At 36.6% G+C, this 12,466-nt stretch overlaps 2 protein-coding genes across 5 annotated transcripts in view; one reads left to right on the forward strand and one right to left on the reverse strand.

Moving 5' to 3' along the window:
- Nucleotides 1–2,246, reverse strand: part of LOC145670574 (uncharacterized) — a 216,704-nt gene extending 214,458 nt beyond the window's left edge. The window contains exon 1 of the mRNA XM_081739383.1: nt 1,903–2,246. Coding sequence (XP_081595509.1) covers nt 1,903–2,009 — 107 coding nt within the window. The 5' untranslated portion in view covers nt 2,010–2,246. The remainder of the gene's footprint in view (nt 1–1,902) is intronic.
- Nucleotides 1–12,466, forward strand: part of LOC145670527 (uncharacterized) — a 155,750-nt gene that overhangs the window by 30,928 nt on the left and 112,356 nt on the right. For 3 of the 4 annotated variants that reach the window (XM_081739338.1, XM_081739328.1, XM_081739359.1), the window contains exon 2: nt 3,572–3,627. In XM_081739338.1, the coding sequence (XP_081595464.1) occupies nt 3,579–3,627 (49 nt within the window). In that variant the 5' untranslated portion in view covers nt 3,572–3,578. Of the gene's footprint in view, nt 1–3,571; nt 3,628–12,466 lie in introns of those variants that run through there. The other variant, XM_081739367.1, reaches the window with a different exon arrangement.

Genomic DNA, 12,466 nt, shown 5'->3' on the forward strand with positions numbered 1-12,466 from the left:
CACCCGAAAATACGAATCGGAAGAATTATCAGTGTTGCCATCCATATAAATTACAGTGTGTCCAGAATATGAATTACCTAAAAATCTAGGTTAAGGCAGAGACTAGAAAAATAAACTCAATTGTAGTTGATGACTAATCATGTCGTCTTGGTTCCTTATTAACTACTTCTTAAATAATATTTGTATTTATTTTATAATAACTTACGTAAGTTATTATAAAATAAAAAAGTTATAACAACATAAATAGAAACATTATTTAAAAATTAGTTAACAAGGAACCAAGACAACATGATAAGTCATGAACTACCGTTGAGTTCATTTTTATAGTCGCTGCATTAACCTAGATTTTTAGGTAATTCATATTCTGAACACAATTTAATTTCTCATGTGGTTCGGATTCCACGTTAATCAGTAGGTCCACGTCTCATATAGCCTCGCTGCTGAACGGGACGTAAAACTCAAAATCAACTCATTAAATACATTTACCTACCCTATTTGACAGCATACTTTCCCAAGATTCTGAACATATTTTGCCTTTTGATTATGGACGTTACTTGGTAAACAATGAAAAAAAAAAAAAAAACAGCGAATCAGCAATAAAGATCTGCTCATTATACGTATAAGATAAAATAATTCAAAGGCAAATCTTAGGTGAAAATACTCTGCAGTAAGAAATGTTTTGTTAAGTCAGCATTTCTGAAATTGTTGTCCGCGGACCAGTTGTAGCTCCTTCTAGTCCTCTTAGATTGAACGTTAGTCTCAACCAGGGGTAAAAGTGAGGGGAAACGCAGGCAGACGTCGTTCCCCCACTTTCTAAAAAATACAATGGGCAAAGATAAGCACGGGAGACGGTGTGACGTCAAGCGTCCCCCTACCTTTTCAGATCTACCTTTACTCCTGATCTCAACAAACGAGAAAAAATAGAATGCAAGCAATGCTTATCAGGCACAATTCATGTTCTCAAACAGATATTGATTATACAAGTAATAGATTATATAAATTCTAATCGCGTATTAGACGTATTGTTATAAAGTGTTCTTAATAGTCTTAATTATTAACAATAATAACTAATATGTATTTTCTTTTCCTAGTACCAATAATACAAAATTAAGGTAGATTTAGTTAATACTCTTCTAAAATATAAATACATTGGTATATACTCAAAACAGTTGCTTTCGAGAACAAGAGTAGAATGGTCCTCAGAACATTCTAATAAAAGTCGTCCCTCGGTTGAAAAAGTTTGTGAAGCGCTGCATTAAGCCATAGAACAGTATTTCTCAACCTTTTTTCCTTTAGGGCACACCACCAAAGTACGTTTCAAACTTACGTGATACCCCTGCATGTGATTTTTCCCTAGATCCAAAAAAGCAAACACATAAGAATACATACATTTCTTTTATTATTATTATTATTATTATTATTATTATTATTATTATTATTATTATTATTATTATTTTATTATTATGGAACGACTATGAGATACAAATCTCACAAGCAAATTACGTAAGACTCTTGAATAGAAACATATTAATATAAAAGGACTCTTAAGCAGAAATGAGAAAGAAATATTACCACCAGAAATATAAGAAGACATCAAACTTAAAACTAGTAAGATATTTGTCCCTGACGATTTTTGCAAAAGCATGTCTCTGCATGGACGAACTCTTGACAGACACACTCTTATGTCCAGTGTTTCTTTCCAAAGAAATATGAACAACGTTAAAAGCAAACTTTCCAGGTTTAAGATTGGAAGACAAATGTGAAATCAAGTCGATTGGTGATAAAAATTTTATTTTCTTCTAAAGATAAGTTCTTTGCGGAAAATTTTAGAAAACATTAAAAAATGTCGCGACACAGCGGTTGAGAAACGCTGCCATAAAGTAAAGTTGTAAATATGCTTACCTCCAGTGCGCTCCATTCTTGCTTTCCCGAGTCCGGCGATATTTAAATCCGTCCATTAGTATACAAGGAAGTCCTTTCTCTGTAACACTCATTGTGAAATCAGTCATTTTTTTCTTTTTTTAATGCTCAACCGAATATGTTATTTTCCAAACGTTGTATTATTCCAGTGAAGAACTATTAAGGAATTATACAGTATATTATTATTTTATCAGTATTTTATGAATTACAAAATGTTTAGCACACAGAAAAGTTAAGTGATCCAGCGAGCGAACTAAATTGTTTGGTCGGAGAAAAATGGCGCACACCTCGTCTTCCGTGCCTCCGCTGCGACTGGGAGTTCAGTCACGCATCCCGCATTTGCGCACACTTTCCTGCTATCTGTGATAAGGCAGCTGACAGGTTGTCATTTCCCATGTTGCCAAACTTACGTAACAGTTTCGGCTAGAGTTAAGTGTCTTTTAGATATATACGTTGTGTTGCTCTGTTCTGAAAATAGGAAGAAATGGCAGCGTTGCCATAATGAATTGTTGCTTCGTATTATAATTTCACTTCGTTTTTTTTTTTTTTTTTTTTTTTTTTAAGAGAGCATCAATGCAAGCTTTTATGATACAAAATGTACTTGTTTTTGTGTCTGTTTTGCTCTAACGTTAAAAAGAAAAAAAAACGCATAAAATTGGCTTGGCGTAGGCTATACTTGTTTGATTTTTTTTTTTTTTTTTGCATAGTATGTGATAACAATTTTCGATGGTAATTCCTTAAAAAAGATGATTTCCGTAAAATAAGATGGACATTTTCTTCCCTACCCCGTCGTGAAGTTAACCTTGATCGAGTTCGAGAACGAATTTTTAGCGCATTTTCGGCAAAGGGGGGAAGAGGTAAAGAAGAATGCCGTGTAAAAATAATCGCAAATAACCTAAATTAGTGTCCAATCTATGGCTTTTGGGGTCATTAAGATAAATAGTGACATCCCCAATGCCATTTAAGCCCAAATTTATCCTTGATGTGTATCGTAAAGGGAAAGAGTATATAGCCACTTTGCATAAACTTACTCGCGTCGTACGAAGGAGCATTTCGGGCACTACCTGTAAAACTACTGTAGATTATGAATGAAAAAAAAATGCCAATTTCGCTAGCAGATATAATGTGTAACCATGACATAGTGCAGGGAAATGGCTGAGCAGTGACGGCGCTACAGGAAGGCAAGGAGGAGCGACCGCCACCCCAATATTTTTTCTTGCCCATCTTTGCCCCATTTTCTATGTACAGCCGGTGAATAATAATAATAATAATAATAATAATAATAATAATAATAATAATAATAATAATAATAATAGGTACAACCAATAATAATAATAATAATATTCAAAGCAAAACAAGTGTGGTTGCCTCGCCTCCCCCAAATTTTTCTTGCCTCCCTTCTTGCGTCCCCTACTATTGCGAGTGTGGCTGAGCTTGCAGGTCATGTAGTGATGATCACCATGGTAACGGAAAGACATTCTACTATTCAAGATCATTTTCAAATTTTAATAGTACCAGTCACAATCCGTTGAATTAAGGAAATAAGTCGGTGCAATAACGAATTACCGTACAGTAAGTACTGATTACAATAATAGTAAAAAATATTAATAATATGATCATGGTTGGTTTATTTTTGTTTCTTCTACCGTAGGAGGGACATGAATTCATCATTTGAAGTCATAGGAGCAGATCCAGTGTCCGAAGTAGGTGAGTAGCCGTTTAACTGTTTGCTTTATGTAGTACCAGGTCATAGTAGTTGTAATTCGATCGGAAGAATATTATTGTATTATTAGAGTACGTTACTAAGTTAGAATTACTTTAGAAATAACTAACAAGGTTGTAATGGAGTAGAGAAGATAGTTCTACCCAACATAGATTAGCTTGTTTTCTTTACGACCTATTAGAAATTATTGATAAATACGAGAAACTTCTATTTGTTGTAGAGGGTTATTTTCATAGAACTTCTCAGTACATTTTATCTCCCCCCCCCCCCCGAAGTATATTTGGCACTGTGCGGGGTGATTACGTACCAATCTTTGTTATACGGAAGCAAAAACTAAAAGTAAGGAGGAACGCCGTTCTCCCACCTACAAAAATATCTATGGCGTCCCTCCACTTTCTAACAATTACAATGGGCAAAGATAGGCACGGGGGACTGAGTGACATCATGCGTCCCCTTTCCGTTTCAGATCCACTTTAACCCCTGGGGAAGCATTTGTGTAAAATCAACAGTTACGTAAATGGCAATGCGAATGGTAAATGACGATGCAATATAATTTCCTACATCTGAACACAGGAAGATCTCAAAGGCTATCCCATCGGTAGTCGTTCCCGGGACTACGTACACCGAAAGCACAAGCGCCAGTCACTAGACCAACAGGCTCACAATTGAAGAAATAAAGAAGCTAGTAGTTATAGAATAACAGTCTGTTTATCGGAAATAGAATTAAAAACACTTTCTAAGGGAACTCGGTGTTGTAAACAGGGATGGCTTTAGGATTTTAATTTTGGACATGCTCGCTCCTTTGCTTATGAATACATATACACATTTGATTGATTAATGGCAGTAGGAAATTACTTTTACAGTAGTACAGGGTGTCCAATATACTATGCAACCCGGAGTTTGGGACAGTAGAACTTTTGAACCGGAAGCGGTACACAAATGATGGTTATACCAAAATGAAGCCTTGTTCATGCATATATTTTTAAACTAAGAAGCAACGATTGAAGTACACTAGGAACCACACAGTGTTGCCAGATGTAACCGAAGGTGTAAAACATTTTTTTTTACAAGTCACGTAAATTGACTACGTATAGATGTTCTGTAATTAGTTTTCAGTTTGTATAGTTGGAGTTTGTATAGTTGTATAGTTGGAGTGTTCTTGAAGGATGAAGCTTTCGCCAATATGTATTTCATGTATGTGGGAGGTACCACAGCGGACGGGGTAGGAAAACTACCATTATTATTATTATTATTATTATTATTATTATTATTATTATTATTATTATTATTATTATTATTATTATTATTTTGCATCACGTTGTTACCTTCCCCCGTAAACCGTGATACCTTCCACATACATGAAATACATATACATATATCAGTCGAAAGCTTCATCCTTCATAAACAGTGGTACCAAAATTACCTTCCTAGCTTAATTAGGGAGTGAGCTATTGAGATTTAAATTGAGTCACATTACGGGGCGACCAGAATGTGACTATTTCACAACATCAGATGGCTTAATGGCCGTAACTCTGTAACGATGCATTTCCTGAAATATATGGTCATATGAACTTTTTTGCTTGTCTACCCATAAGCAACCCACCCCTGAAATTTTGCCGTACCTTTTTTTACACTATATATATATATATATATATATATATATATATATATATATATATATATATATATATATATATATATATATATAACGTGACTCAGGAGGTGATATTAACTAATCAATTACCGTAGCAGTACATTTCCAATGGAGAAGTAGATTTATAATAAATAAATAAATAAGATGGCATTGTTGTAGAACATAATGATATTCTGTTAAGGAAGCTCTACCATGCGCGCCGACTACGTGGGTGCTCCAGGGCTCTGGTACCCAAACAAATAATCTTGTAGTTGCGGTGAATCCACAATATTTTACTTTGGATATGGGTTTGAACCCGTTTTTCTTGCGTTTAAGTCAGTCGTGTTACCGACTGAGCTAGGGCAGCCCCAACTTATCCTTAATAGTACCGGTATATTGTATTTTATCACAGCACAGCCCCTTATGACAGTGTTCATAAAAGATTTTAACTAAAAATAAATCAATCAAATATCGAGACTTTCCTGAAAACATATAGGCTAATACGTCCCGCCATTGATATGCACCCACATAAATTTTGGAAAGTCGGCGCCGTTGAGCTCTACTATTACTATTATTTAAACTTTTCAGCTTCATTATACGCATATTACATTTTCTTAGAGGGTACTAAGCAAATGTAATATGAACATTATAAAAATCGTAATTCTAACTTTATTTGGTGTACCACAAAGTTCTAACATTGGACCAGCATATTTTCTGATGATGTGTTTATTTGACACAGCTACTAACTTTGAATTTGAGGATGAATTGAAACTCCTTAAAACCAATTATAGTAGCAGTTCTTAACTGCTGCAAGATTTTGAACATCATCTTATATTGACGCAGAGATAAGCAGTCCCATAGTTTGTTATAAAGAATTAGGAAATAAATTCACAGTTTTTACTGGTACATATGTTTTCCAAATAACTTGACAGTTCGTTTTTTGACGGTAATTGTCAGGATAGCTAAGCGTGAGTCAATAATTCTATATGAAAGACAACAAAGAGTATCCTGTTTGATAGAATTTTCTAACTCGGTGGTGCCCAAATAGTAGTCCGAGAATAACAATTAGAAACAAGTACATTTTGTTCCGTTTTAAAACTCCATGCATAATAGGAAGACAGTATATGCCCATGAGAATATACCTGAAGGTGAGCGCTCTTCCACTAAGTCATCGTGACCTCAAGTGTTAGATCGTGTGGCAGAATGATTATACCGTATGCTTTTGTGTCCATGATTCAGGGTTCAATTCCAGATGATGGGGCAAAATTTTATATGCTGTTCTCTTATCTTGAACAAGTTGGGAGGTTACTTAAAATGTTCTAAACGCCAGTCGAAAAAGTCACAAACAACGGGACTGAACAATTTACCATTAAAATAAGGCGCCCTCTTAAAATTATTATGATTAGTGAAAATTATAACTGTAATTAATCTAATTGCACGAAATACACCTAATATAAACTTTTTGAAAGTTGCTAATATATTTTATTTTCCACTTTTTCTTTCATTTCCAATTAATGCGGTTGCAAAACATGCACCAAATACTATTGCAATGAGGGTTAGGTTATTGACTTTTGGCATGTTGTCTGAAACAAGGATTTCATGCTTTGAAAAAGCGTATGTAAATAGATGGTGCAGCTCTAAAAAGCCTACTAATATAGTGTAGTGGTTACTTGGTATAGCTCATATAATAAATGTGGGGATCTTACTAGAAATTGTAGGTTATTTTGGGTAAAATTGAATGCGTCCTTTGGGGAAAATAAACTTTCTCTTATAGCAGTTTCGAAGTTGTTAATATTATTAGATGAGGAAAACAAGTTCTAACTCTCATACAGAAAAGTTCTGCACTTATTATTATTATTGTTATTTTAAATTTTGCGTAGTTGTCGTGGCTTTTATTTCATTTGCAAGTTGAAAATAGTGTTGAACGGCACCGAACTGCGAGTAGTGATACGCTATTACCGAAAGCGACAGCTATTACTTACACATACCGTTAAAGAGATATGTGAAACGGAAGGAAAGGAGACGGTTAAGTCAGTCGAAAATTAGAAGTTGTAGGCGTTTTCAGGCCAAGCACTGCTGCCAAATCACGACTGCTCAACGACGTGTTGTATTTCAAAGTTGCTCTGTCCAGCGTCGGTAGCCGTCCAAAATATTATCGACCCGTAAGTCTGAGTTTCATGGCCCTAAAACACCTGTACCGCGTAAAACGTTTCAACTTCGACTGACTTCCTGTTGCTTGTTCCTTCAGTTTTGCATATACGTGGATGATCCCAGAAGTACCCGACCTGAGCTCCTCCGTGGCTAAGCGGTTAGCGTACGCGCCTTTGGCGCGGGAGACTCGGGTTCGATTCCCGGCGGGAGCTCATGTGGTTCGGATTCCACGTTAATCAGTAGGTCCACGTCTCATATAGCCTCGCTGCTGAACGGGACGTTAAACTCAAAATCAACTCAACTCAACTCAAGTACCCGACCTGATGTGGAGCTGGTGGTTGTTGCTTGAAAATCATTACTGTGGTCGAAAACACTATCTTTATAAAGCTTAAATTTGAAATTTGAAGACCTTACGTTGTTTATTATTTTTTGGCAGCCATCAATAGTGAACGCTCTCAGAAAAAAAAAGAGGGAGGGAGGGATCATCGTTATGTGATACAATACTTTCGTTCGAAAGGTCTTAGTCCAATCAATAAATTCTACTTTGTTTACAACAGTATAATATTGGGAAGCAGAGTTTAAATGAGGTCATACGAGCACCAAAGATGAACATCGCATTGGTCAACCAAATGAACTGACCACGCCAAATATGGTGAAGAGTATCCACAAAATAATATTGGATGATCGTCGACTCAAAGGTTGCGAGCTAGAAGGCATGGTAGGCATTTCAAAAAGTGCTGTACATCGCATATTGACTGAAAATTTAGACATGAGACAGCTGTGCTCGAGATGACTGCCGCTTTTGTTCACAATGGATCAAAAACAGCATCGTGAGGATTTGCCAGTCGACAATTTCGCAATGTTTCATAGCAATAAAGCCGAATTTTTGCGGCGACTCACAATGGATGAAACATGGGTCCATCACTTCACACCTGAGACGAAAAAACAGTCAAAACTATGGACTGTAAGGAATAAATCGCCTGCAAAGAAGGCGAAGACAGTTCCGTCTGCTGACAAGGTCATGGCGTCAGTTTTTTGGAATGAGCGTGGGATAATTTTCATTATCATCAAAAAGGAAAAAAAAGAAAAACATTATGCAAACTTATTGCAGAGTTTGAGTGATGAAATCAAGGAAAAAACGACCACATTTGGTGAAAAAGAAAGTGTTGTGTCAAGTAGACAATAAAGCAATTCACACATTCCTCTATTGCGATTGTCAAAATCAGTGGGTTAAAGTTCGAATTGCTTCCTAACACACATTATTTGCCAGATTTAATTCCCTTGGACTGTTTTCTCTTTCCAAACTTGAAAAATGGCTCGATGGTAAAAGATTTGCCAACAACGAACAGGAGGAGTCTGTGGGTAATGATTATTTTGAGGAGTTCGATGGTTCACACTATAAACATGGTATCGAAATTATTAAATATCACTGGAAAAAATGTGTCGAAATAAAATGAGACTGTGTTGGGAAATCAGGATAATTTTTCCCACTTTTTTTTTTTTTTTTTTTTTTTTTGTTAGGTCGGGTACTTTTGGTACCTTTGTGTCTTTCACAGTATATCAATTAACGAGTTACCGCTTCCAGTGTTAGCAGATGACGACTTGTAGTTTGATTTCGTCGAACACCTATTTCAACCTGCAAATGAAGGAAAGCATATTAGAAAGAAGTATGGGAGTTCACTGAATCATGGCAGCTATGCAAAAAAAAAAAAAAAAAAAAAAAAAAAACTACAAATACATAAATACGAGGGCTATTTTTTAAACCTCGTTACGCCACCAGAAGAAAATCAGTAAGATGGCGAAACCTAAATCAGTCATATGTGTTCATTGAAAATCGCACATGTTCCATACCGAAAGACAGACTCTGGTGGTTCAATTATTGGGAAATAGTGAGTGTGAAACCGTATTCAAGCATCCGCCAAGTGTGAACTACATTATGTAATTCGATTTCTTCAATACAGCCGCTATTCATCGTCGAATGATTATGGATCGAAGGATTTATCTTGAAGGGAACCTTATAAAGTGAGTGGTGTATGCCCTAGTGCTACAGAGAGTTTAAAGAAAGACTGATCGATCTACACGACGGGAGAAACCAAGGGTGAATATCTGTGGCGGAAGACAGCCTTGATGAACACATGAATCATGTGGTTCACGAAAGGAGTAAAATATGGTTTCTAAACTGTCTAATCTTGGAATTTCAAGAAAATCAACAGCCGCCTGGGGAAATCAAATTACATTATGTACTTCACACTTGGGGGTCACTTCGATTGCTTTCACGCTCACTAGTTCATAATGATTGAACACCAGAGTTTGCCTTTTAATCTCCAATGATCTGGAGTGTGTGATCTCCAATCTCCAATCTGCAGTGTGTGATCTCCAATGAACAGATTTTGACCAATTTGTATTTCGTCATATCACGTCCTCTGGTGGCTTGACGGAAGTTGAAAAAGAACAACCCTCGTATATACCCATTCCGTAAGTGGGCAGAAGTTTCTTCTACAGCTGATTAAGTTAATGTAATCCTGATGGGTGTTACTGTGGGCTGATTCTAGAATAATAGTATTGTAGATGGAAATAATGTATGTAGTTGTCATTAGGGATAGTAAAATACTTTTGCATGTAAAGAATAACGTAGGTCTAAATATTAATAATGAAAAACAATAAATAGATCAATAGTAGAGAAAGCATGTTAGATTCTTTGATTGGCATTCGAGGGCAGTTTTCGTTATATGCTGTGCATTGTATTTAGTTGAGCAGAACAAGAAAAGATATCTTGTAGTATGTAAATAATAGATTTGAATGGACTTTGGTAGGATGTAAAGTCCAGTGATATATGGTGTGTAGTGTATGACTTCTATGGGTTTAAAATGTCTACCGTGCCCCTTCCCTGTTTGCGATATTGAAGACAGTTTAAATTGCGAAAGAGGAAGTAGCTTATAGAGGAGCATTGAGAGTTTTCACTACGCTCCTGACGAGGGATTTAATTCAGGGAGGCGAGGTGGCTGAGACCCCTCGGTTAAAATGGAACATCATCCGTCGCAATATTTGTAAAAGCTTACTTCTGAGAGTCGCGTGGCTCAGTAGTACAACGTTCATTCTGGCGCGTAGGATTCATGGTTCGAACCCATCTACCACGAAGTGAGCTTTGTTGTAGACAAACATCGTGTGTGGGAGTTTTCTCGGAGTTTTTCCGTTTCCTCCCACTTTCGTTTATTTCACCATTATCATCCATCTCGTTATCATTGTCTCCCGTAGCCTCGGTGCATGAATGTGGGACGTTAAACTAAACGTGGTCCATGGCCCGGTGCGGAAACTAGATATTCGACAAAATATGTTATTTTCTATTATTCTATTATTCATTGTAGGGCTATATCTTTTTATTTACACTTAAGTATTTAGTACACTGTCTCAAATTTTCTACGTGTGTATTTGTTGATATTAAGGAGGCATCAATTACTTAATGGTCCAAGACGACAAAAATGTTAAATGCGACCCTGAATATTGTCCATTACTGGAATAAAGCTACATGATTTAAAGCTACCCTCTCACGTCAAGATAGAGGATTGCGGTGGCTCAGTGGTAGAGCGTTCCCTGTAGTGTGTGGGGTCCCTGGTTCAATCTTAGCTCACGACAATAGGGCTTTATGTTATAATGGACAAATACCATGTGCATAGGTTATCTTGGGGTTCCCCGTTTCCTCTTACTTTCTTTATTCCACCATTTCGTTCATTATTATCACTGTTTACTCTAGCCTGTGTAGCATAATCGCGGGACGTAAAATTGAAAGATTTCGTTTCCGACCTTCCCACTCCACCGATCACATTAGAAATTAATTCCTTCCTGCTCTTCGCCATGTTTCTGAATTTTAGTGGGATAACTTAAATACAGTAAACGGACACACACACACACACACACACAAAAAAAAAAAAAAAAAGGAAATGAATCAGATAGTATCTAGAAAATGATATTATATGGTATAATAACTTTGTAAGTCCTTTCTTATAGGCTAAAAACCTGAATACGCAATTTATAACGTTGTGAATGTCGGGGGCTCAAACTTGTGTATTCAATTATGTATAAAAAATTAAGAAAAAGAAGTGCAGAGGAAAAGATAGTGAACACTTAATCTATAACAGTAGTTCTGTGGATAGGAACTGACATGTCAAATTGTGAAAGCTTTGTTACTTTTTTTACAAGGCTCTCCTTACTATAGTGCTGCTCTTAAAGAGCTGTCAGGCACTCTATTGCACCTTACAAGCTTTGACTCCCAAGCATGGACGGAAGAACTCAAAATGACGTACATTACACCAAAACCTTTAAATCTGTGATATACAGTACTTGGTGAAAGTGGATTAAAGTTCAAAAGTATGAATTTTGAAAAGATATGTTAAAAAGTTCTATTTGCAATCTAAGTGTTATTCCTTGTCTGTTCACAAATACCTCCAAATATTAGACCCTAAGAGACGTTTAGTTTGTGTAACTTCTTCCAGACCGATTACAAATTCCTTAACCTATGTTTAACCTTCCATTTCTATTTTAAATAAAACGTATAAAAGATCCAGACACAAACAAGCAAGTTGCAAAATCTCGGGGCGGGACTAGTGGGAGCTCCTGTTTCGTTTCTCCTGTTTAGTTTCTTCCCCTGGTCTGGTCAAGTGCTTCATTATAAGTAGCATGCACTGGCTGACTAAATAATACCACCTTTTGATTCATCACGTATTACCATCGCAATAGCAGTGGGTGGCGAAATTACGGACACCTACCTTGCTATAAGTGGAGTATAGCTATTACAGTAGAGCGTCGATTATCCGAAGTAATTGGGGGACATGGGTGTTCGGAAAACTGGTTTGTTCGGATAATCGAACTGTACATGTTTATTTGTCATGCGCGGAGCGGCACGCCTCAACTCTAAGCTGGCGCAGCTGTTGCTGTGAACAGCTTTGATACTGCCGCTACTTCTACAGCCAGTGCCAAACCGACAGAAGTGTGCTGATTCCACCGAAGATTACGATACAAATGACTAATGCAAATACTAATTT

Source organism: Thermobia domestica, chromosome 2 (genome assembly GCF_964235325.1).
Source record: "Thermobia domestica chromosome 2, izTheDome1.hap1.1, whole genome shotgun sequence".
Taxonomy (NCBI): Eukaryota; Metazoa; Arthropoda; class Insecta; order Zygentoma; family Lepismatidae; genus Thermobia; species Thermobia domestica.